This window comes from Alexandromys fortis, unplaced genomic scaffold, assembly GCF_014885135.2.
Source record: "Alexandromys fortis isolate MF-2015 unplaced genomic scaffold, M_Fortis_MF-2015_v1.1 scaffold_86, whole genome shotgun sequence".
Lineage (NCBI taxonomy): Eukaryota > Metazoa > Chordata > Mammalia > Rodentia > Cricetidae > Alexandromys > Alexandromys fortis.
In genome coordinates this window covers 1,696,708-1,723,404 of record NW_026067965.1, presented here as the reverse complement: position 1 = coordinate 1,723,404, position 26,697 = coordinate 1,696,708, and the positions used below count along the sequence as shown (strand labels likewise).

The 26,697-nt window shown below is 46.7% G+C and overlaps 1 protein-coding gene across 1 annotated transcript in view; it reads left to right on the top strand.

Annotated features, from left to right (window-relative positions):
- Positions 1-26,697, top strand: part of Adamtsl3 (ADAMTS like 3) — a 224,751-nt gene that overhangs the window by 105,203 nt on the left and 92,851 nt on the right. The window contains exons 7-8 of the mRNA XM_050154110.1: positions 5,894-6,020; positions 25,848-25,922. Of these exons, the coding sequence (XP_050010067.1) occupies positions 5,894-6,020; positions 25,848-25,922 (202 nt within the window). The remainder of the gene's footprint in view (positions 1-5,893; positions 6,021-25,847; positions 25,923-26,697) is intronic.

Here is a 26,697-nt window from a genome sequence, read left to right as displayed (position 1 = left end):
TGTTTATAAGGAAAATGGGTGTCCAGAGGGAGGTAAACCCCCAGAGTGTCTTTGTCTGTGTGAGCTATAACAAAGTACTCCAGAGCAGATGTGATAAACAACACAAAGGTGCTTCTCACAGCTCCGATCTCAGTACTGGAAATGCAGTTGTTTAACGGGAGCCTACTTCCTTATTTCAGACAGCTGGGCCCTCGCTTGTAAGAGACAAGAGAGGCCTCCAAGGTCTGTTTTCCAAGGGTACTAACTAATCCATTCTAGTGGGCTCTACTCACATGCTCCAACCTCCTCATAGGGGCCGCGCCCCAAACACTATCACTGCGGGGATCAAGACTTCAAGACATTTTGAATTCTAAAGGGATACATGCACTCAGATGAGCGTACATAGCTAGGAAATGACTGAGCATGCTCTGTTTAAGCTGCACATTCTGAGCATGATCCTTGTAAGGTGATAGTTCAAGAAAGAAAGACGAAAGAAAAATGCCTGGTCATGCTCAGTTCACGGTCATAGCATATATGTCCAGAAAAGAAAGATGGCAGACAGGATGCCAAGTTTGGTCTAGGTTACACAAAAGAATAAGTTGGAGGGCCGGGCGGTGGTGGCGCACGCCTTTAATCCCAGCACTTGGGAGGCAGAGGCAGGCGGCTCTCTGTGAGTTCGAGACCAGCCTGGTCTACAAGAGCTAGTGCCAGGACAGGCTCCAAAACCACAGAGAAACCCTGTCTCAAAAACCAAAAAAAAAAAAAAAAAAAAGAATAAGTTGGAGCGCCTCGTTGATCCTGTCTCAGTCTCTAAGTTTTTCTGTATTCTGAGATGAAATAAAACGAAAAGATGACAGAGGTCACGCTGAATGAAAACGTTTTCCTCCCAAAGGTGCCCACCAGTCTTGCTCGGCAGTTCAGGATATTTTTGTCCGGGTATTTGTAAAGCTAAAGTCTCGTTGAAAACGGGACGTGCCGGTCAGTCCAGCAGAAAGAGAGCTCAGCAGCATGGATCCAGATTGAAAGACATACATGCACGTGCGCACACACAGCCCTGCAGGGAGACTGCTCGGACCTGGTCAAAGTGTGAACTGCAGAAGACATGCTAAGGGGGAAGTTCACAGGAGCCCTGACATTCGGTTACTCCTGCAATAATTTAAGGCCATCCACCCTTTTCCGAATTTTCAAGTTTTCTCATGTTGGACTAAATTCTTTGCAGCCTTGTAGCTTCTACCATTTCCAGTACACAGAAAGGGGAAAGGAAACATGAACATTTTAGAGGTTTCATTTGTTTTGTTCTTTTTGGGGAAAAATGGAGATCTGGATTTTAACATGAAACTTCCAGTTCTTAGAAAATAACGTTCTCTGTCACCGACTTGGTTTTGTGTGTGAAAGACTGGATTGCACTCCTTATCCCTGACTTGGTTTTGTGCGTGAATGGCTGGATTGCACTCCTGTGTGATATCATAGGCTAGTTTTTTTTTGTTTGTTTGTTTTTCTGCAGAAACCAACAACCCACCAAGGGCAGTGGCTTAAAGCAATCAAATGCTGTTTTCTTGCTAATGCCCCTTGCCAATGTAGACCATTAGTGTAGTGAGGAGCGGCCGGCAGCGTACAGAAGACTCTCCCACATCACATTAGGATATCTGCTCTTGTAATGTTGCAGGGACCCAGGCTGGTGGAGACTTTATCCTAACATCACACTTTTAGCATAGCTACAGTAGACAGAGAGACCACGAGACTCTCATGTTGACTCTTCAGCCTTCTTAACAGAACTGACACAGGCCAATTGGGCTCATATTTTACTGGTCAAAGACAGTGACAACAGGTCACTTCTTTAGCAGTTTCAGATATGGGTTCCATCGCATGGGGCAGACTTTAAATTTGCTCCGAAAACCTGGTTGATTACTCCCATGACATTTGGGCGACAATGCTCCAGCATATCTTGCAGGCAGGTTGCTGCTGCAGGTCCCATGTTTGTAGCTGTGTGATAGCGATGCTTGCTTTTCTTCCCCAATAGTATATACAGAGTTCCTTCCAGGACCATGGTCACTAGTCTGTTGGGATAAAGCGTCCAGTTAGGCACCAGCTCAATTTCAAATTTTCTCTGAAGTAATATCCAGTTTTCAGAGGTATCAGACAAAAAGTTCATTCAAAAAATTGTTTGGCTCTTGAAGAATTAAATTTGATTTATCTGGGAAAAATCCACATTTTGCTTCATTTGGATTAATGGCACTTACTTAAGCTCCATCTGCCTGAACTTTGCAACGGTCTTTGCTGAGTTTCTGTTTATAGACGACTATGCCTTCCAAGAACCACTGCTCATATTTTTAAATCTGTGTTTATGTTATCCTATGTCCTGCAACTTTAAACTTCCTCCTTAACTACCCTACGAGATAAGAATCGTGTCTTAGTGATTTATACTTTTAGGCTTGGCATTACAGCAGAGAATAATGTAACTGATGCTAACATGCTTGATGCGTTTATCAGTTAGTAGTTTATCAATCACTGTAATTAGGTATCTTGGCATTAGGCGATGTCACAGAAGTTGAGAACACTTCAGATAATATTGTAGGAGTTGCTTCTAGCGCTCTGTGGAGGCTCTAGAGAGCCAGGGTTCGGCCGGCCTCAACATCGAGGGCTCTGGCTTACACTTGATGAATCACAGGCAATCAGACCTTTTCAAATATCATTTTTCTGTGATGTTTTCACATGCTTTGTTTGGCTGTGAGATCTGGATGGATTTTAACTCTTTAAAAAAAATCAGGAAGCAAATACAAGTGCTCGGGAGGGATCCGATTGCCCAAGATTTTGCAAGGCCCCGAACACCCTTCAAAATAAGCCCATCCTCGCTTTTCAGCACACGCCCTTCCTGGATGAGCAGGGAGAGGGTGGCTCTCATCCTCATGAAACGCATGAGCGCTCGGGGACAGCGACATGTGAGGACAGAGCTTGGCCCAGGAAGAAGGTGTCTATAACTTCATGGCAGAATTATTTCCCATGGGGAAAGTTTCACGAAACGCAGTTACTCACTGGTCCGATCCCAACCATGCTAGTATGTTTCCAGAATCCATCACCCTTAAGCGGTTCCACATGTGCCTGTAAATATCCACAACAGTCCTCTGTAGCAGGGTTCCTCGCTGTCTTTCTGCCGAGAGCAGAGGTGCGTGAAGGTGCGGAACACTGTTGGGATTCTGCTCAGAGCAGCGGTTCTAAACCCATGGATCCTGATTCCCTCCGGAAGGCTCACATATCAGATATCCTGCGTATCAGATTTTTACATCACAATTCGTAGCAGTAGCAAAACTGCAGTTATGGAGTAGCAACAAAATAATTTTATAGTCGGAGTCACCACAACATGAGGAACCATATCTTATAATACAGTTGCAGCAATGCCGGGCAGTGGTGGCACACGCCTTTAATCCCAGCACTCGGGAGGCAGAGTCAGAGGCAGGTGGATCTCTGTGAGTTCGAAGCTAGCCTGGTCTACAAGAGCTAGTTCCAGGACAGGCTACAAAGCTACAGAGAAACCTTGTCTCTAAATAAATAAATAAATAAATAAATAAATAAATAAAGTCATAGCATTAAGGAGGTTGCGAACCACTCACTGGCTTAGAGGATCGGGGGTTTAAAACTATTACTGGCACCGTGTACTCTCTGTGCCGTGGGGACAAGCCATTCCGCTTCAGCCGTGTGCTGACAGACTCCTTATTTGTAAGATGACGATAAAAGATCCCACCAATAAAAGGTCCTAAGACTGATGCAAGGAAGGAGTGAAAAATCAGGGGCAACATTTGTGGCACAGTGCCAGACATGTGGTAAGCATCCAATCAAAACCAGCTCGCTGTTACAGGGCTGGTGGGTGAATCTCTGCCTGAGTTTGGATCCTTCGAACTTACATAAAGCTGGATATGGCAGCTTGGATTTAGAATCTCAGCTCTGGGGAGGCAGGAGTAGGATGATTCCCGGAAGTTCGTGGGTCAGGTAAGGAAGGCAAGGACCAAAACCCAGTGCCCTCTTCTTCTTTTTTTTTTTTTTTCGAGACAGGGTTTCTCTGTGGCTTTGGAGCCTGTCCTGGAACTAGCTCTTGTAGACCAGGCTGGTCTCGAACTCACAGAGATCCGCCTGGCTCTGCCTCCCAAGTGCTGGGATTAAATGCGTGCGCCACCGTCGCTTGGCTCCAGTGCCCTCTTCTGAACGTCACATGTATCTCCTGATAGTGTGCTCCCAGACTCACATGTTAACATACATGCAACATACAAAAAAAAAAAAAACAGCTTTCCCCAATACCTTCTTTAAAGTGATCTTATTGGGATGGAAGGGATGCAAAAGCTATTGAATCCAGCAGCTAGTTTAATGCCCGCTGCAGCTTTCCCACCAAGGAGCCCGGCTTGGAGACTCTCTCCCGTCTGTGTAGAGAATGCTGAAGGGTGTAGCTTTTGCTGGTGGTGATTGCACAGAGCAAGTGTAGACCCTTCCCTCCCAGCATCCTGGGGTGAGGCTGCCTTGCTCTGAAACCTTCTCCCTTGAGCCTTCCCTTCAACACCAGCATTTCGGAGACACTCGCCTATAGATGTGGTTTGAGCGCCATCCAATCCCTCTTTTCTCTTCAGCACCTGGAGTGTAGAGTGATTTGACAGCTCTGCCAAGAGCAGCCCACAGGCTCCCGGAGTCCAAATGGACAACAGAGAAGCAGTCAGAGTGACCCTTGGTCAGAACCCCATAGAACGTTCCATTGGTGTACTGCTCTGAGGGAAAAAAAAAAAGGTCCTGTAACTCTTGCTTGATTGTCTGTGAAACGCACATTGGCATCTTTAGCTCTGCCTCCCTGTGGAGGAAAATAAGTCTCCTAGAGTCTAAAATGCCCAGCATCCTGCATTTTGATAGACGCGGCGGGTGAGTCAGGATGTGTCATGGCCGTCTGTCTCCAAAGTCCCCCACTTCAATGCTCGTTGGGTGGCCGTGGGAAGTAGAGACAGACTATTAGACTGGTTAATATCGCTGGGCAATCTTTACGCACAAGTCCTATGGTGAAATCGGAAAGAAACACAAAACACAGCCCTTCTCCCGGAAGGAGGGTTTCACACTAACACACACCACAGGCATAGGAACACAACAAACTGAAGACAGCAGTGAAGCGTGTCTCAGAACATAAATCCCAGGTTTTCTCCTTAAGAGCATTTGTAGACAGATGGATATTGCTATTTGGAGGTGGCAGCCTTGGGTAAGAGCAGCTCGTGATACAGAATTGTAGACGGACCGGTACAGATGAAGGATGTATCTAGGCTTCTGTGTTGAAGCAGATGTAGAGAAGTACTGTGGGCCCGGGACACAGACCGCGTGCAAGAAATGAGAATCGGGCAACGGTAGGGTTGGAGAGAAAGGGGGGGAGTAGGAAGGGGGCCTGGGGATGTGGCTCGGTTGGTGGCAGCTGGGTCCTCGGCACTGCGGGAACCAGATGTGCTGAAGCAAGCCTGACTCTCAGCACGTGGAAGGTAGAAGCTGAAGGACAAGACACTCAGTGTCATCCTCAGCTACACAGCAAGTTCAAGGCTGTCTGGGCTGCAAGAGAGCCCATCTCAAGGAAAGGCAAGGGGGTGGGGGAGAAAGGGGGGAAAGAAAAATCTTTTGCAGGTATCTGAGATACAATTAAAGGACAGTGGGGTGCAGGGAGACAGTTGCAACCATGTGATTCTGGGGGCCTGGGGAAAGGAGGGAAGGGAGGGGGAACTGTGGTTGGTATGTAAAATAAATAGAAAATTTTAAATAAAAAAAAGAATCATATAGATGATCTTAGACTCTAAGACATCCCATCGGTGACATTTACAAAGCAGTGTGCTCAGAAAGACAGCCAGCCTATAAGCTGAACAGGACAACATCCTAAGTGAGATGCCTTACCCCCTCTTTCCCACAGATGGTGGGCTGCGACCGACAGCTGGGAAGTACCGCCAAGGAAGACAACTGTGGAGTCTGTGCGGGAGACGGCTCCACCTGCAGGCTGGTGCGGGGCCAGGCCAAGATGCACCTGGCTCCAGACAAAAGTAAGTTTTGCAGCCCAGTTCCGAGTTACTGCAGAACAGGCTGTGTTTCCATTCCTACCAGAGCAGCGTGTTCCCAACGCTGAACTTGTCCGGGTGAAATTAACTTTGGCCGCTTTTCAGAAAGTCAGATTTCTTTCTTTATAAAAATCATTGTTATTTTTCAAGTTTCTATTTTGAAAGAGTGTGTAAAAGCTGCTTCTACCAGCTCTTTAAAGGTTCCTCCCCCCTTTTTGGAGCTTTTGTCATTACAAAATCTTGCAATTTTAAAAACATTTGGTAGTTAATTATTAAATAGCCTGAAGTATTTTTCAAGCAAACTGGGGTCATAATTTCACCTTATTTGTCTTCTTTTGGTTGTGAACAAGACAGAAAGTGATGTAATATTTGTTTTATTTTTCATTTTTGGTTATCTATTGAAGCCATCAATCTGCCTTACCATTTCATATTTTTTATTGTTGTAAATTTTTGCGTATCAGGAATGCTAAACTTTAATCTGTCACACCTATTTCAAATGTGGCTTCCAGCTTGTTATTTCATTCTTATCTCTGCTTGTCTTGCGGAAGCAATGCTTTCGAGGCCTTATTTATTCCGATGTCTTGTCTTCTCATTTCAGGGGTCAACTGTGTATGTACTAATGGCCAGCCAGTAAATACTTTAAGCTTGGCGGGACATAACACCTCTGTCCTGGCCACGCGAAGCCATTGTCCTATAGAAGCGCGCGCGCGCGCGCGCACACACACACACACACACACACACACACAGCTGTGTTCTAGGGAAACTGAATTTAAGATAAGCTACAGGGGTGAAGCTGCCCCTCAAGTAGGAGCCTTTTCTGACTCTGAAGAAGAATGTTCACGCATGTTTCCAGCCGGTATTTCTATGTTTTTCTATCTTTCTATTTCTTAAATAGTTATTTATATTTTATGCATATACATATGCTTGAGTATGCACATGCAGCACATGTGTGCCAGAGCCATAGAAGCCAGGGCAAGCATGAGACCCCTTGGAACTGGGGTTACAAACACTTGTGAGCTGACATGCGGGCACTGGGAACTGAACACAGGCTGGCCGCCAGGGCTGCCCTGAGCTGTTTCTCCAGCCCAGCTTCTATTGTTGCTTTCTGTCTTTAAATCCTCTATTCATTTTGTGTGTCTGGTTTTGTATAAAGTTGGGATTTTATTTATCCCTCAGTGACGGATACCATTAGAGGGATGGAGGAGAGGTGGAAGAGAAGGGACAAAAGAAGGGTAGGGAGAACAGGAAGCATGGAGGACAGGCGGCCAAAATCTCCCTGATTTATTTATATGAAATATAAATTCCGTATGTGATATAACACTAGAGAAAAAACCTGCTATTTTGTTCGTGTTTTGTGTTGGTTTTGTTTGTTTTAGTTGTTTTTTTGAGACACGGTCTTGCCATGCATCCAGGCTGACCCTTTGGAAGCCTCCTGGGTGCTAAAATTCTAGGCATGCTCCATCACACCAAAGAATCTTGGATTTATTGAGGTCCTGCTCATCTGCCATTCAAGGCCGTATGCATGTCAAGAAGTGGAATAGGCAGAGTGGTGTTCAGGGGCCAACCCCAAAGCCTGTCACCGGTGTGGTTTAATATCCTGGGTCTGGTGGAGTCATCAAAACAATTCAGACAATGGAGTGACTTGGGAGGACTCACAGATCACCCCAAAGACAACCTGGAAGCAGGGGGTTTGAATAGGAAGCATCTTTTTTTTTTTTTTGGATTTTTGAGACAGGGTTTCTCTGTAGCTTTTGGTTCCTGTCCTGGAACTAGCTCTGTAGTCCAGGCTGGCCTCGAACTCACAGAGATCCGCCTGCCTCTGCCTCCTGAGTGCTGGGATTAAAGGCCTGAGCCACCACCACCGGCTAGGAAACATCTTTTAAACCACCCTAGGGCCTTGGCCTGAGGGAGTGAGATGTGGAAGATGAGGTATTTGTAAAGATGCCGAGGAGGAGGAATTCCAGGGTCAGAGTTTGCGGTTCTTTTGAGTAAAGACTGCAGGAAGAGACACAGGACAAAGCAACATTTTCAGCTTGGGCAGCTTGTTGCGCTCATGCGCTCTTCTTCTGAGATCAGGCATCCACAAGAAAGAGTCATCCATCTAGGGCAAGATCCCATCTCCCTGGATTTTGCCTTCTCTCAAGAATCTTGGCTCTCTGGATATTCAACCCTTTATAACCTTCTGTGTTTTCCTATAGCTGTTGAGTGTATTTTGTTTGTGGCTAGAGGCTGGTTAAGAAACATACCAACCCATCATGGTGGATGGGAAGGTGCCCTTACAAGTGGGACTCGGTCATGAATGTGGTTGGGTCCACCCAGGGAGAACACGTAGAACATGAGAAAACCACGGATTGCCCACGAGGAACTCCAACATTTAATCAGAGAAGAGGAGTGGGTCGGTGAACACAGAACTTAGCAAGAACAGAGTCACAGAAGCCAAAGGAACGGGTCACATCTCAAGGAAGTTAAACGCTCTTGAGGAGGTGGCTGGAGTCCAGGACTGCCCCTCCCTCGTTTCTGGCAGTTTGAGAATGTCTGTAGTATCCACAAGAGCGGCATCTGTGAATCTCAGACACACGAGCTTGATCACGGCGAGCTGACGAGGGAAGAGAAGATGAGAACGGTAGAGGGGTTTCCCAAGGGGGAGGAGGGAATAAATTCAGAGCCCAATTGGAGTGCACGATGGAAAATGACTTGTGTCCCATCCTCTCGGCTCTGATTGGCTCCTCACTAGGTAGAAGAGTTGGTCACTGAGAATAAGGGCAGGGAGATGTGGTCACTAGGGGGAAGATGGAACTCACTAATGACAGTAAGAAGATAGAGGGATCGTGGTGAGGGTCAGGTAAGGTTGGAAGCTGAATTCATGGAGGTTCCATTCCGTGGACCTCATGAAGCTGGTGAGTGACAGCTGGTGTGTCAACAGAAATGCACGTGTTGCAAATGTCATGAAATTCAGATTATAAACTTCAACATTAGATGTGTCCTCTGAGAAGAAGTCTGGACTGACGGTCAAAGCTGGGGAAGCTGCTCTTCGCACTTTGTGGTATCTTCCAGGACTCCAGCTCATCTCTCTCCACGTCCTGGGTGGATGTCTTCACGGATGTTCTTCATTTGTCTTCATGGCTACAGAGTTGAAAGTTAGACATCACACCCACCTCCAAGATAAAAATACCTGGTAGCAGAGGCTTTCTCTCAGTTCTGTGTCCTTTATTCAGAAAGAGAAGTCGCCCCTTAGGGCTTCTTGTCACCGACCAGAACTGTAGCATCTGAAACTATTGCTTTTGAGGGGACAGAAACCATCATTATCACTGGTACCAAGACAACATGATACCTTACGATGATCAAAGTTCTCTTCAGACGTATGATGTCATCTCGTGTCACTAGGTCTCTTGCATTCCAGCTTTGATGCTGTCAAACCCATTCAAGACCAGAGATGTTAAGAAACATCTCCACCAAATCAGTTCTAGAAGGGGTGTTGGGGAAGGATCACAGAAGGCTGGGCTGGAGGAGAAAGCACAGCTGGAAGAAGAGATAAGGCAATTTGTAGAGACAGGCTGTCCCGTGAAGGGCTGTGTGTGTGGAGGCCAAGGGTCACCATAAAGTGTCTCCCTTGACTGCTTTTAGTGTTTGAGATGGAGTCTCTCACTCAATCCAGGGCTCACCAATTCATCTAGGTCAGCTGGCCAAAAAACCTCAATGATGGACCTTTCTGTATCTTCAAAGTGCTGAGAATCTTGGCGTGGGCACTTGGCTGTCTGGGTCCTCGGGCTCTGAACTAGGGTTCTTATACTTTTGTGGCAAATATTTTATTGGCTGAGTCGTCTCCACAGCCCGTAGTTTTTCACTATTGATGAGCCCCTCTCCTCTCCTCTCCTCGCCTCGCCTCGCCTCGCCTCCCTCCCTCCCTCCCTCCCTCCCTCGCTCCCTCCCTCCCTCCCTCTAGGTCTAGATCTTCCTGCCTCTCCCCCATCCTTTCCTCCCTTCTTTCCTCACTTCCCAACGCTTCTTTCTCCTTTCTCTCCCCTTTCCTCTCACTGACTGTCAGCTTTTGGAGTACGGATCCTTACAAGAATCTGTTGAAATAGTTGATTGCTTTTAAAAAGAAAACAGGGTGCAAAGTTGGGTGGGGTGTGAGTGGGTGGCCTGGGAGGAGCTGGTAGAGCGAGGGACATGATCAAAATATACTGTAAGAAATTCCCAAAGAACTAAGGAAACATTTCCTTCAAGTTATATGTTTTCTCTTCAGGAAAATCTCTCTCTGTGTGTATATAAGCCCCAAATTTGTGATTCTGGCTTTCTTTTTTTCTCTTTTTCCTTTTGTTTGTGTGTGATATGTGCACGTGCTTGTACATGTGTGTGCAAGTATAGACACTCACCTGGGCACGTGTATGCTGAGGCCAGAGGAGGAATTCAGAAGTCCTGCTTCGTCATTCTCTTCCTTGTGCCCATGTGACAGGGTCTCTCACTGAACCTGGAGCTGGCCATTTACTCCCTAGACTGGCTGGCCAGCAAGTTCGGAGAGCTTCCTGCCCACTTGGGACACTGCTAGTTAAGAATCCCAAAAAGTGTCCAGTGTTTTTGCTCAATTTCTGTACAGAAAGGAGAGCCAGGGTGCTTAGGCAGATCCTTTGCCAGAAGGAATGGACGCTGTGGTGAGATCTGGCGCTGTGGTGAGATCTGGCGCTGTGGTGAGATCTGTCGCTGTGGTGAGATCTGGCGCTGTGGTGAGATCTGGCGCTGTGGTGAGCACTGGCGCTGTGGTGAGATCTGGCGCTGTGGTGAGATCTGGCGCTGTGGTGAGATCTGGCGCTGTGGTGAGCACTGGCGCTGTGGTGAGATCTGGCGCTGTGGTGAGATCTGGCGCTGTGGTGAGATCTGGCGCTGTGGTGAGCACTGGCATCTCATTCGCTTGGAAGCCCACGTGCCAAGACTAAGGCTAAAGGTAGCATGCTTGCGTGAAAGCATGGTGCTTCCTCTTCTTGATTCTTTCTCTTGGTGGCCCCATTCTGTCTGCCGTGGCTCTGAAACTGGCCAGCTGAAGCCAGTTTGGCTGGGAGTTCCCCAGGCCATATGGAAGCACTTCCCTTAATCACACTCTGCGCGTAAGAAATGTGGGAAACGAAGCCACGGCTCCCCTGAGCGTGCATCCCTGAGGCCTACAGGGTCCTTGCAGCTTCTAAGCCCACGTCTTGCCAAGCAATCACTCCTGCCTTCCCCGGGACTCTCCTTGAGTCAAGACATGGCCAGGAGAGGCTATTGGCACAGCCCCGCACTGGATAAAGCGCAGAAGGCTGCACGCAGGATATCGGTTCCATGGCGCAGTGCAGGCAGACCCAAGGTGTAAGCCTGGAGCCAAAGCCTCAGCTATGAGAAAAATCAGAAACGAATCCAGATACAGCACACCAATTTCCTGTCCGGAGTCAGGTGGGGACTGAACTAACAACGAGCATAAATAGATTTACATGTTGGAAAAGAAGCTGGAGGCCACTCAAATTCCAGGGGAGAAAACTCTGGTGGTCTTCAGTATAAAACAGTAATTAAGTAAAATGTTTTAAATGAAGAGGTTGGAGAGATGGCTCAGTGGTGAAGAACACTTGCTGTTCTTGCAGAGGAATTGAGTTTGGTTCCTAGCATCAGCATCTGGAAGCTTACAACGGTTTGCCCCTCCAGATCCAAGAAATCCAAAGCCCTTGTTTGGTCTCTGAGGTAGACACACACACACACACACACACACACAACACACACAGAATAAAAAAAAACCAACCTTTAAAATACAAATGAATGATATTTTAAATGACTAAAAATTCTATGCATGTACAAAGTAATTTTGGTGTTTTGTTTGCTTATTTTTAAATAATGAGTTATTTTTAAATTAAAAAGTAGCTTATGTATATGGGGTGTTTTGGCTGCATGTATATCTGGGCACAACATACATGCAGTTCACTCAGCAATCAGAAAAGGATGCCAGATCCCTTGGAACTGGAGTTAGAGACTAATGTGTGCTGCCATGTGGGTGCTAGGAATCGAACCCAGACTGTCAGGAAGAGCAGCCAGTGCCCCTAACCACTGGGCAGTCTCACCAGTTCCCAGTTTGACGTTTTGACGTGTGTGTATATAATGTGGAATAAGTCAAGGTAATTCACATCAGAACCGCAACAGAGAAGCTAGCACAGATACCTGAGTATGGACACATACTTGGGGACGTCCATGTTCGTCCCTTACTTCAGTCTCATCCACATTAGGGCACACTGAGGCAAGTAAAGAAGCCCAGCTTGTCTGTTCTGGGCTTGACATCCACTTTGACAAGCGATAACTTAAGTTTATTGTACGGTGACATCTAAGGCCAGGCGGGGATGCCAGCTCCTCACTCAAGTCTGGGCATTGGTGGTGATAACCAGGCCCTCAGCATCCCGATGCTCACACTCTAGGTTGGGTGGACCACGAGGCTGTCTCATAGTGTAATGTGTATGCCTTTTCCTCACCACACACTGCTCATGGCTCCTTTGATTGGCACTTCCAGAGGTAACCTGCAGATTTAACATGATCCAATGCGAGGAAGACCGAATCTGAGATTAGGGGTTTGCTAGCAGATAAACGATTGATTTTCATTCCTCCCCCTTCTTCCCCTCCTCAGCGTTCTGTCTCCCCATTCCTCTTTCTGGGACACTCGATCTTTGGCTGGTGAAGGAAGAATCAAACAAAAGTTGTTGTTACTTTATAAAAATTATTTGTGTGTGTGTGTGTGTGTGTGTGTGTGTGTGTGCTTTGCCTGCCTGCATGTCTGTGTGCACCACGTGTGCCTAGTACCTTGGGGGGAGTCAGAAGAGAACATTGGATCACCTGGAACTAAAACCATGGGTGGTTGTGAGCCACCATGTGGGCGCAGTAGCTCTATGCAAGCTCTACACAAAAGCAGCAGTGTTCTTTAGGACGGAACTGTCTCTCCAACCCCCTTCCATCCTCCCCACCCTGCATTGCCATTTTTGGTGGCATTGACCCCTATCATTCATAGAACCTACCCGTGGCACAAAACAAAGAGCTCGGAACTGACAATTCAAAGTTAGTTCTTGCTGGCTTAGTCTCACGTTTCTGCTTGTCCTCAAGCTTCCCATGGAGAGCGAGAAAAGTGGCAGGTGGACCTGGCTGAGAAGGATTATCATAGGTTATGTTTCCACGGCAAAGCAGGTAGACCACAAACTCTGCACCTGTTTGTGGAATACTATTGCACTTCTGGTAAGAGGCACAGCCCTTCCCAAAGCCTGTGCCATCTGACCTCCGTAATGTCCTGTGCTTCCATTTGCCTCTAGCATCTTAAGATGCAACCACACTGGGTTTCTGGAAGACTCTAGAATGCCAAAGGGCGCTTCTACCTTGGTGCATTCTCTCTTGCAACAGCCCACTCATGTCCTGGAATATTCTTGCTTCAGTTTCTTAGCATGGCTATCTGGTTCTCACTCTTTGGGTTGGGCCACGTCTCAGACAGGCATTCAGACAATCTGCCTGAAGCCAACCCCTCTCTTTTGTTTAGTTCCTGCTTAGCCTTTTGCTGCCGGAAGTTCTCCCTTTCCTCTGTGTTTAACGTGCCCCTCAGACTAGCGAAGCTTCACAAGAGTCAGCATCATGCGTGTTATGATGTCCAGCTTATTCCTAGCGCTGGGCCAGTATCAAGCACACCCTCGGAGCTCAATTAACACGGAACTAATGAGTGTCTACACTGAGCCAGGCGTGGTTCTGCTTCCTGCTATGATTTCAGTGGTGCTGGATGGCGTTGTGCAATAGGCTTCGCCTCCATGCCAAAGAGCGTTGTAATAACCTCAGCTTGGCTGCCAACAAAGTCGTGAGCACGGGCAAGTTGCTTCACTGACTGGGGCCTTGGCTCTTTCATCTACAGTGTTAGCACAGGGGAGTTCGGAGACTTTTTCTAGGGCTGGAATTCTTAAAAATATAACTATAGCTTATTCCTTGTTTTTAAAATTAGACTTTGGGATTGAATAGGGGTTGGAGAAATGAGACTTAACATGTAATATGAAATAGTTTTCCAAAATTTTAATGAAAAGATTTCATAGAGATGGCTTAAAGAGCCTGGGACATTTCTATGCCCCACTGAAGTGAGTTGGTGTGAAATTGCTTTTTTGGTCCTGAAATCGCCTTGGTTACGTTGGTACACATACGGTTCACTGTCAAAAGCTGTAAGCTAGGCTTTTTCTTAGTATACGAACTCCCTTCTCGGTGTGAGTTCCTCCCTTCAATCCCCTTCACACACCTAGTCCAACCCCTGGGACCTGGTGCACTCTCAGAGAGAGGATGTTGTCTTGACCTGGATGGACCACCAACTGCGTAGCAGCAATTCCCAAGGGCTCTGAATGAAACCGAAACCCCTGCAACTCCCAGCGCCCACCTGGGAGTCCTGACTTCCACTGTGGAGATGAAAGCTGAGTCTAATCAGTAGTAATAGCTGCTGCTGGTGGTGGTGCTGCTGCTGGTGGTGCTGCTGCTGGTGCTGCTGCTGCTGCTGGTGCTGCTGCTGCTGGTGCTGCCGGTGCTGCTGCTGGTGCTGCTGCTGGTGGTGGTGCTGCTGGTGCTGCTGCTGCTGCTGCCGGTGCTGCTGGTGCTGCTGCTGCTGCTGGTGCTGGTGCTGCCGGTGTTGCTGGTGCTGCTGCTGCTGCTGGTGCTGGTGCTGCCGGTGCTGCTGCTGGTGCTGCTGGTGCTGCTGGTGCTGCTGGTGCTGCCGCTGGTGCTGGTGCTGCCGGTGCTGCTGCCGGTGCCGCTGGTGCCGCTGGTGCCGGTGCTGCCGGTGCTGCCGGTGCTGCCGGTGCTGCTGGTGCTGCTGGTGCTGGTGCTGCTGCTGCCGGTGCTGCCGGTGCTGCCGGCGCTGCTGGTGCTGCTGGTGCTGCTGCTGCCGGTGCTGCTGCTGGTGCTGCTGGTGCTGCTGGTGCTGCCGCTGCTGCTGCTGGTGTCTCCCTCCACTGCTGTGTGTCTATTTTGTGCCAGGCACAATTTTTTTCCCCTAAATGTTCTGATCTATGGCTGTCAAGCACCTACCACCATGCCTCTCTGTCTGACAAATGGAGAGATTATCTCAAGGGAATGAAGTGCCTTGCTTTAGGGTTCACGACCCCTGAGTAGCTAGAAAGGCGTGGCTTCAGGACTATCCTGAGAAGACAGCCAAGTGGGCATGAGACGAAACGTACCCAAGATTTAGAGTGACGGGGACTAGAACGGAAACGGAAACAGAGATGGGTATGGCTGCCTCCACCGACCCACCCCTATTCCTCCTTGGTGGAGCCCAGCTTCAAGAGTCCTTATCCATCATGCAGATCAGGTTGACCTGTCCAGTTTGTCCCGCCTTAGAATCCTCAGCTCTGCCTTACAATTTTACATCTTCATGGGGGTGGGTCAGGGGGTCAGATATACCCCCAGACTTCCTGGGTGACTGCTATGCACCTCTGGCTAAGACTTCTGATTTTCAGCCTCAGTTTCCCCACTCGAGGCAACTGACAAGTTTATTCTTGCCAGACTTTTAATTTCTCAGATGCCACATTCAGGCAGAAGAGAAGGACACAGTAGGATTTTGTGGGCCATCTGAGTGGATGTTGGGCATCTCAGGCCCTACCCCAACACCACCTTAATACCTGAAGCTCAGTTGATCATGGGGGTAAGCGTCAGCATACATTTGACTAGACGCAACTGCCAGTTGCCTTGTGCTTTTGAGGTAAAGGCATTTCTAGCCAGTAAGCAAATATGTCTTCAGGCTCAGAGCACACTGGCACAGAGGCCAGGGACTCAGCAATGCTTGACTTCCGTTGATGTGATGTAGCCTTAGGGCTCAGGGTGTGGTGAGAGGATGTTTGTCTCCAGGCCTGGCAGAAAGGAATCCACTTCCGGCTTGCAGCTGGTTGCTCTCGTTAAATCAAATCCTTGCTGAATTCCTACCTCCTTTGATGCTGTCTGCCTCTTGTTCTCCTTTTTTCCTGCTTTAACTCATTGGCTCGTTTCATTTCTCCTGTCTCCATTTGTGCTAAAGAGCTGGGAAACCTCCCACAGCTTTAGAATATGGGCGTCTATTCGCTGACTCTCTCCCGTACAACACAACCAGTTGTAGCACCACAGAGTGACGGCTGAATTCGAAACAGATTTCATGACTGTAGTTCTGAAAAGCCGTCTGCTCCACTCTTCGCCATGTGACAGAAGGTGCTACCGTTAGTGTAAGCCGTGCCAGGTGGTTGAGGTCATGTGGGGGGGGGGGGCAGAACCAACCTCTATGCTCTTTCAGATGACAGACATCTTCGTACCTGTTAGCTCCGTGTAAAGGCAAGCATATTGTTTTCAGTTTTATGGGTTCTAACTAGATACACTAGTATCTATCCAGATACCTTTCTTGCTGAAAAAAAGAAACTTGTATACTCTTTAAATGGTGTATATGTTGTGTTCATAGATGAGAGCTGTGTGTGTGTGTATGTGTGTGCGTGTCCATGTGTGTGTTTAGGTTATAGAAAAAAATATAGAGGAGGGTTTCTCAGGGTTTCTATTGCTGTGATAAAACACCATGACCAAAAACAACTTATGGAGGAAAGAGTGTATTTCATCTTACAATTCTCAAGTCACACTCCATCACTGAGGAAAGTCAGGACAGGGACTCAAGGCAGGAACCTGGAAGCAGGAGCTGATATAGAAGCCATGGAGGAATGCTTTTCTCTTGCTTGCTCCCCAGGGCTCTCACTGACTTTCTGGACCTGCTTTCTACACTTGATCTTAGCCAAAAGGCCGAGAAGAGATTGTGGACCTGACTTCTAATATAACTCAGGACCACCTGCTCAAGGATGGCACCACCCACAGTGAGCTGGGCCCTCATGTGCCAATCATTAATAAATAAAATGCACCATTTTCTCAATTAAAACTCCCTCTTCCCAGATGTCTACATCTATGCCAAGTTGGCAAGACCAAACATACACACACACACACACACACATACAGAGAGAGAGAGAGAGAGAGAGAGAGAGAGAGAGAGAGAGAGAGAGAGAGAGAATAGGAAAATGGAGATGTTGCTAACATGATGGTCCTTGGAATGTACTTTTCTTGTGTTATCTTAAATTATTTATTTAAAAACAAAATAATAAAAATATATGACATAGTTCTAGTTGGACTTAGTGAAAATAAGCAATTTGATATATATTACAGTCTGGGGGAAGTTACAGTTGATGCTTATTGAATCTTTAAAATTATGAAGACAATATTTTTTATATGTCTTTTTTTTTTTGCAACAAAGTCTCATGTATCTGAGAATGATGTAAACTCCTGACCCTCTTGCCTCCAAAACACTGGGATTATAAGTGTACACCACCACACCCAGCTCTGTTTCCTGTGTATCTTATGACTTAGCAAAGCCATGATCCACAACAGGAAAATAAAGATTGAAAAACAATAACAGGGAAGGGTTGGGTTTGAGAATGATCTGTGTGTGTGCATGTACGTGTGTGTGTGGGTGTGTGCATGCCTGTGTGCGTGTGTGCGTGTGTGCGTGTGTGTGTGTGTGTGTGTGTGTGTGTGTGTAAACCAGTGGTGGCAAGCTCAATCATATGTCGATAGTGATTCTAAAATGAAACACTGGTGCCATGAGAAACATCTGTAGTGAACTCTGGTGCACAAGGGAAGCTGGGCTCTCAGAAGGACGGTTATGGGTGGAGTTTGTGGTCCAAACCCTGGGTCTCTGGTTTAGGAGCTCCATGATGTTGGGCAAAACCTTGGAACACGAACGGATTTACTGTTCTGCATTGCGAGGCTAGATCTCCACTAGTGCAAACATGGTGGCTCGTCTCAAGTTACTTAGCCTGGTGCCTGGGAGCACAGCACATGCTCAACCTCCCCCCAGCTTTCGGTGTCAGCAGGTTCTCTGATGAACCTTTCGTCAATATTGCTTGTTGGACACTGAAGGCAACTTCCCAGCGCAAATAGCCTTAGGATTTCACAGGTGGGTCTGAGACGGTGGAGGTAAGCAACTTGTCCTGGGCCATGCGCCAATTTTAGGCTAAGCAGCTGCCGTTCCAGCCCACGTTGCTGGGCTCCAGAGTCGGGGATTATGACCTCTCTTTAGAGTTTGTGGAGTTAAAAATGATGCAGATTCCCACCTAAAGAATGAGATGAAAAGCCCTGGAAGATGGTGCAGTCATTGGCAGTATCAAGGATATCACAGGACAAATTTCAGTGAGGAGGTTTGGGAAGAATTCCAAAATAATCAGTGTCCCGCAGGAACCATTGGCCGCCATCACCACCTCCAAATCTGAGTGTTCCCAGATGTGGGCTTCTTGCCATCGATATGATGGTTTGGAGCACAGAGGAGGCCTCTGGTCAGTGGGACACCCTTCAGCCACTGGAGTGTGCCACGATGGAATGGGTAGGATTTGATGGTGCCTCAGACTTGCTTGGCACCTTCCTCTGTGTGCCCATGGTGGGAGAGGCATCAGGGAGAGGCTTCCCCTAGCCTGTTTTTGCTTTTCTTATACTAGCCCTAGCTTCAGCCCGACCCCAAGCTCTAGACCCAGGGGGAGTTTGCCAGGAGGCCGAGAAGTTGCCTATCCTAACGGATAGGACAGATAAACCATGGGACACAAGGCTTATGTTATGCCAGGGTGGACAGCTTATAGGTAGTAAGCAGCAAAAACAAATGCTTTATATCTGTCAACAATCTAAGATGTGTGTGTCAAGAGCCACTACATCTGTCTGTCCAACTAGCTGTGTATCAAACCTCAGTAGTATGGCTTGAATCTCAACTGTCATATGCCCCACACCCACCCCGCCCCAGAGTGCACCAGGCTCGGTTACCAGCCTCTGGCTGTAGCTACTGTGAGACAGTGCCATCTTTAGGAGGTGGAGCCTAGCGGAGTAGGTTAGGCGTCACGACTCTGCTTTTTTCTTGTGACAGAATCTCACTGTGTAGCCTGTCATGCCGCACGCAGCATCCCTATGGCTGAGATTACAGGCACATAGCACCGTGCCTCACTCTGGGTCCTGCTATTGGAGGGGATTCTGGGGCCCTGGGGTCTTCTCCCCGCTTCCCAGCTGCCGTTTTATTCCACTGTGTCCTCAGGATCTTGATGTGCCTCACCACAGGTCCAAGGCACCAGGGCCATGAGCTGGAACCTCCAAATCTAAGTGCCAAAACACAGCCTTTCTGACTACAGGTATTTCCTACAGGGACAGGAAACTAACATAACATATGCAGGTCTACGTGAAGAAATGTACTTTATGGATAGTATATGCATCAAAACCCAACTGCAAAGCTAGATCTGATGGTGTGGTCCAATGATCCCTGCTACTTGGGAGGCTGAGGCAGGAAGATTGCAAGTTCTAAGCTAGTCTTGGATACAGCGTGAGTTCATAGACAGCCCCGGTGACTCGGTGAGAGCTTGTCTTCGAATAAAAATAGGAAGACTGGGGGCCTAGCTAAGCAGTAGACAAGCACGCTTTCCCCAAAATGCAGAAGACCCTCAGTTCAATTTCCGGTACTGAAAAAGATATTAATAAATAAAATACATAAAAGGTGATTGTAGTTTAGGTTCCAAAGAGTATCAGGGGGGAAAAATCCCAATAAAACCCAGAAACCAACAGCAGAGGCCTCGCCCTGCAGCTGCTCCAGTTCCTCCCCTCCCTGTGCAGAGACACAAGGCTGCCTTCCTTTCCAGGGCTAATTAAGGCCTCCATCTGGGCTCTGGACTCCAGCCCCTCCGTTTCCTCAGAGACCTCACTCCACCCTTCAGGCCCTCTCCTTTATCTCCCCTCCCTTTCCCGTCAGGGCTTCATGGGACCAGGTCTCTCCCATCCTTAAAGGCTAATTTTTAAAATGTGTGCCTGTATCCACGTCTATGGGTACATGTGTGCATATCACACTATATGAATGTATAATTTTATGTTTATGTGAAATATGTTTTCATCATTCATTTCTTTTACGGCTATATCAAGAAACTTCTTTCAAGTGTACCGGTCTCTATTCCTGCCCAAATCCTTTACCGACCTCTTCTGCCAAGTGTTTTAGACATTGTTTACATAGGCTGTCTCTACATTTTCATCATCGTTCATTTTGCAGATCAGAGCCTCCCGCCGCTACCTCAGCCTCAGCCCTTCTGAAACTCATAACAATCCCCGTACAGCGCCACCTGAAGGCCCTTTAAAGCCTTTCTTTAGGTCCTCTAGGCGATACCTCAGGCCTCTGCTTCCCACCCCCCAATGTTTCTGCCTCACAGGGTTCATCCTTGGTCACCCCTCAGCTAGGCTGTGCCGCTCAGACAAGTCAGTGAAGACAACATTCTGAAAAGCATTTGCAATGACATCAAGGCCTCCCCTTCCACCCCACATGACCTTGAATGTGCCCTCGCTATTGGCCCCATGGGGTGTTATGACACAACTTAAGCCCTACCGGCTGCCAATCAGACCCTCTGGTTCCCACCTGCCCTACTGGGGCCAGATTCCTGAGGGTGAACAGGAAACTGCAGCAGGTTTCCTGGTGATTCAGAGGATAAAATGGTGGTGGTGGTAGCCCTGGCTGTGGCGGAGACAGCTGTGTGTGTGTGTGTGTGTGTGTGTGTGTGTGTGTGTGTGTGTGTGTATGTGTGTGTGTGTGTGTTGAAAGACAGAGGGCAGAGAGTGGAGGGCAAGATCTTAAAGGAGGAGAGAGGGGAATGAAAAGGTACAGGAGGGCATCCAGTTTTCCCAGAACTGTTTCCTGAAAATGCTTTTTTACCGATGTATATTTTTGTCAAACAAACAACAAAGCCAGGCAGCCATGGCTTTGTGGGTTTAATTCTCGGTTTTCTGTTCTGTCCCCTTAATCATGTGTCTATGTGCCAACTTTTTATTGAGACAGACAGGTTGGTCATTGAAACGAAGGATTCTGGTTTAGAAGAATTTCAAGTTGTAAATTACTTTCCCTAGCATCTGAAGATATTAAGTTCTGAAGAAGGATCTCCTTATAAAATGCTGTCGTCCCCCCACCCTGTTCCAACCACTCCTGTTGCCTTTGTAGTCACTCTAAGAGTAGCAAAGTGGGAGACCCAGGGACCCTGCTCCACCCCTGCCCTGCATAAACTGGCAGGGCCTCTGGCTTGCATAGTTTTACATAAAATTTTGGAAGCGGGTGACAGGCACCCTTCTCAAAGATACTATAGCCTGCATTTGTAGTGACACTATTCCCTCCAACGGATCTGCTCAAATAGGTTTTTTTTTATTATTATTCAAAGGAAGTTTTTGTTTTGTGTGTTCAAAAATCCATTTTAAAACTGTTTCCTATATATATAATTTGTCACGTTGTTTGTCCTGAAAGTGCAGACTGTCCTGGCAGGGAAACAAAAATAGTCAGCAGGCCATGGGATCAATCATAGTCTAAGAAACTACCTGGTGATCACATTGGTGGGTCCTTCTAGGCAGGAGTTATAAGGGAGGTTGATCCCCACCAGAGTCGGTACCTGAAACACCCAGGCACCAAGTTCTCAACACAAGGGAGAATTATTTCCTCAGAGGGGTAAGGGGACAGGGAAGCTGTAAAGGCAGACAGCAAGCAGGTGAGTTGTCTTTTTTTTTTTTTTTTCTGAACCTGATAGAAGAGAAACTGGGAAGCAGCCTTCAATGCATAGGCACAGGAGACCACTTCCTAAATATAACCCCAGTAGCACAGACACTGAGAGCAACAATAAATAAATGGGACCTCCTGAAACTGAGAAGCTTCTGTAAAGCAAAGGACATGGTCAACAAGATAAAATGACAGCCGACTGAAAAGATCTTTACCAATCCCACATCAGATAGAAGACTGATCTCCAAAATTTATAAAGAACTCGAGCAATTGGTCATCAAAATTCCAAATAATCCAATTAAAAATGGGGTACAGAACTAAACAGAGCATTCTCAACAGAAGAATCTCAAATGGCCAAAAGACACTTAGCAACTGACTTTTTAGTTGTCCCAAAGAATGCTTAACATTCTAGATGTGTCTGATTATTTTCTGTATTGTCATGTATTTTGAAATTCTGTCTCTGTCTGTCTGTCTGTGTGTGCGCGCGCACATGTGCATATGTGAGGTGTGTGTGTATGTTTCCAACAGGCAACCAGATAATTGGCAACTTTGTCTTAATCTTCACTCTGCTTCAGGGTTAACAGATGAGACCTCATGGACCTTTCTGGGTAAACATGCATCCCTACAAACATATGGCCACCCTACATACATTTAGCCACCTTACATAATATGGCTTCTCTACATACATATGGAATCCCTACAAACATAAGGCCACCCTACATACATTTAGCTGCCTTATGTACATACGGCTACCCTACACACATGACACCCCTCCATCCATATGACTGTCCTACATACTTATGGCTGCACTACATACTTACGGCCACCCACTCCCAGGAATATATTGGACATGGTTTTTCCAGGTCTTCCACTGAGGGCTTTTGGTATTTGCCTCTCATAGCCTTGATTTTAAACAACCTCTGATGTTTTGACAACTCCCACAGGGGAGGCTGTTTGTACCAGGCAGACTCACAGGTCAGGTTCAGGCAGTTTAGTGAGTGGGGTCTTCCAGGAAACTACCACACAAGCCAAGTAATGACCACTGGGAATTGGGCTTTTAAGGCGCTCCAAACCCAACTCTTGCAGGGTCTGGCAAGCTGCTGGCCCTCACTCAGGTTAAAGACTTCTTTAAAAGGTTACCATGGGCGTAGAATACGGGGAAAATAAAAATAAACAAATTGATATCCCAGAGTCTTTGTTCGTCTTACCCTGTGTTTTTCTGGAGTAATTACTGCCTAGACTTTTGCGAGCCCTTGGTTAATTTCCAGGGTTTTGGAAATGCCGGTCACTGCAATGCTTGCTCATTGTCTCCTTTGCAGAAGTTCTTACTCCATTGCTTGTTTGGTTTGTTGTTGCTGCTGTTTTGTTATCTGTTCAAATAACACCAGGAATTTCCTCAGGTCTCTTTGGAATCTTTCTCTCTTTTTTTTTTTTTTTTTTTTTGAGACAGGATCTCACTAGGTAGCCCTGGCTGTCTTGGAACTCACTCTGTAGACCAGGCTAGCCTTGAACTCAGAGAAATTCACCTGCCTCTGCTTCCGGAGTGAGGGATGGGATTAAAAGGCATGTGCCGCCATGCCTGGCTTTGCTATCTTTTAAGGGGTTAGCACTTGCTCTTTTCTTCTTTCCTCTTGACATTTTCTTGTTGAAGAAAATCATCATGTATCATCTAGTCTCTGTTCTCCATGCTGTATTTCAGTCCTGGCTCAACACAGGCTGTCTTGTATCCTCTTTGCGTGAAATCGGCGACTCTTCGGTGACTCTACCTAAAGACCTCCCTGTGTTCAAGTCTGCTGGGGAGACCTCTTTAGAGCTGATGTCTGCGGTTCCTAAGGAATCATGTCAGGAAGCTCGCTGTGTCTTTCTTCTTGTGGCTCTGTAGTTGCTGAGCCACAACTCATGTTGTGAGGTCTGTCATGTGATCACATTCTGTCTACTCATTTACACACTCACACACTCCCATGAGAGAGACATCACACACTCCCGTAGAAAGACATCCTCCCGTCAACTGTCTGGTTCCCCTGCAGAGAAGAGAGGTCTGTATGGAAAGGCCTGACACCTGCATTTTCCTTTTCTCTGTTTATCAGTATTAGAAACGAGAACTGGTTCCTAGCATGCTCTGCCTGTAGCTAACAGGACTTGCCCAGTATTGGAACTCACTGCTTTCAATGTATTTTGTGTGACTAGCTTTACTGTAATTTATTGTTCTTAATAATGTTCAGGTTGTCTCGTTGTTGACTACCTGAGGACCCTTGGGGTTAACTACAAGTCCTTTCCACCTGACTCGGTTGCCTTTAAGAGCATCCTTGGGTTCTCCAAGTTGCTGTGCCCTGATGGTAGAGTGTTTATTTTTTGACTCAAACTGTGATTGGCTCTCTAAAAAGCCTCATTCTTTGGAGTGGAAGTGGTGTCTGCAGGCCCAGCCTGATGGTGAGCATGATCACTGCTATTGCATTAGCTTATGTTATGCTTGCTCGCATGCCTACACCCATGCATAAGTGTAGCAGTCTTCCTCGGACCACCAGCCCCTGACGTGTGACACAGAGACTTAGTAGTTAGGACTGCTCAGGCTTAGCTTAGGCTTGTTTCTCGCTAGCTTTTTAAACTTAAAATAGCCTGCTTCTCTTTATCTACTTTTTGTCTGGGGCCTGTTCCCTTTTTTTCATCCGTACATCTTACTTCGTGTCTGTCTGTCTGGTGACTGCCTAGCAAGCTAGCCCGGGTATCTCCCTTTTTTCCCCTCCCTCATTCTCTCTTTTTCAAACCCAGATTCCTTCTCCTCCTTATTCCCTCTGCCCACCAGCCCCACCTATCCCTCTTCTGCTAGCCATTGGCTGTTCAGCTTTTTACTAGACCAGTCAGGTGCCTTAGGCAGGCAGGGTCAAACAGTAATGCATCTTTACATAATTAAACAAATGCAACATAAACGAATGTAACATACCTTCACATAGTTAAAGTAATATCCCACAATGCATAATGCTGTGCGTTAACATAATATGCACTATGCTTGTATGATATATATAGCATAGCATTGAATAAATATCTTTAAATATACAATTAGATAATAAAATTTTTGAAAGCCAGAATATCTCTTGAATTTAATTTTTTTATAACTATGGTATTTTTAACATCTTTTTCCGGAATATATTTACAAGTATTATTATTTTCTAGTCCCATTGACAGGAATCTCCAGGAAAAATAATGGCGATGATAATATTTGTTCTGCCCTATGGAAATCATTTTAGCTATTCACCATTGAGTCTGCCCATGGCCCATAATGTTCTTTACCGAACTGAGAATGTTTATTCTATCCCTGCTGTTACGAAGGCTGGTATAAGCAATGTATGCAGAATTTTAGAAAATGCTTTTTATCTATACAGATGATTTTAAGTAAGCCTCTGTTCTTTTGGTTACCCAATACATTGATATGTCTCTCAGCACTGAATCAGCCACTTGAGCCACTTGAGAACATACTTTATTTGTGTGCATGCGTGTGTGTGCACATGTGTGTGTGCACATGTGTGTGTGTGCACATGTGTGTGTGGGATCTTTTGATAGAGTTCAGGAGACAGGTGATGATCATGACTCCCCTGAACCATATACTTAAAAATGACTATAGTGGTGGTGATAAGGGCTTGAGAGATGGATGTATTAGGTCCCTGCAAGCGAGAGTCCTCGGCACCCGCGTAAAACCCGCGTATGTTTATAGTCCGGGAGCTGAGGAGGCAGAAACGGGAGGATGCCGGGGCTCGGTGGTTAGTGTGTTCTAATTAGTGTGTTCTAGGTCAATGAGAGGCTGTCTGAAAAGAAATGATTGACACCTGAAGTTCTCTACCCACTCTGCAAAAACTCCTTATTCCCTCTTCCTCCCACACCCAAATAACGACTTCCTGCTTGTACAAACTTGGCTCTGGGTCCTTTTACAATCACTTAGTATAGTTTCTTCCCGGTTGGTCCATGTGAGAATGTGCGGCAGAATTTGCTTTACCTATGGGTACAGCATAGGAGTCATTATGGGGCTGGCCACTGGCCTCTGCCTTTTGGCTACTGCAGACAATGCTGCTGTGAAATGTGTGTGCAAACGCTTGTGTGAGTCCTTGCTCTCAGGTCTCACAGGCGTCTACCCAGAGGCAGAATCACTGCCCGTACAGTTATTCATTGTTCCGAGGAACTGCCAGGTTTTATTGCATTCGCTCACACTCATGGGTCCTCAACATGAGTTTTCATTGCCTCTGTCTTGTGTTCTTTTCTAGAAGAAGAAAACGTGATCGCTGTTCCTTTGGGCAGTCGAAGCGTGCGAATTACTGTGAAAGGACCTGCCCGTCTCTGTAAGTAGAATTTCCCCTCAGCGTGTTATGAAATTTCATAAAAGCAACATCAGACGAACAAATGAAAACCCACTTCTTTGCTATGGTAGAGATTTCTATCCAGTATACTCAGTCTGTGTCTCTAGGAAATATTTTAAATATATTTTGAATCGGAATAGGTATACATCACTTTGCCCCCTCCCTTTTCTCCATCCAGCCCGTCTCAGGTGCTCTCAAACCCTTACCTGTGTCCCCTCCCACTCCTTCTTCTTTGGTAATGGTGTGTGTGTGTGTGTGCACTATGAATTATTCTCATGCTTTAGGGTAGTATAGTGGCATTTCAATTGTATTGTAATAAATAAAGCTTTACCTAGAGAGTAAAACAGCCACACTGGTCAGCCTTACAGCCCGGCAGTGGTAACACACCACCTTTAATCCCAGTAGGCATGCTAGTTGCCATAGAAACCAGGCGGCACTTGCCTTTAATCCCAGTGGTGCTTGCCTTTAATCCCAGACTAGAGAGGATTATAAAATGGGAGGAGACCGCTCAAATATCCCCTGAGGAAAATTTTCAACAAAATGGTCCTGGATAGATATTTCAAGTCATCCTCACACTAAAATCTTTGTGTTTGTGTTCACAAGTGTGTGTGAGCGTGTATGAATTGTGTGAGTGTGTGTGTGCGCGCGCATGAGAATCAAAGTCCGAGTTGGATGTCAGGGTCTTCCTCAATCACTACCCACCTCATTCTTTGAGCCAAGCTCCCTCACTAAACCTGGGATTCACCAACTGGCTGGC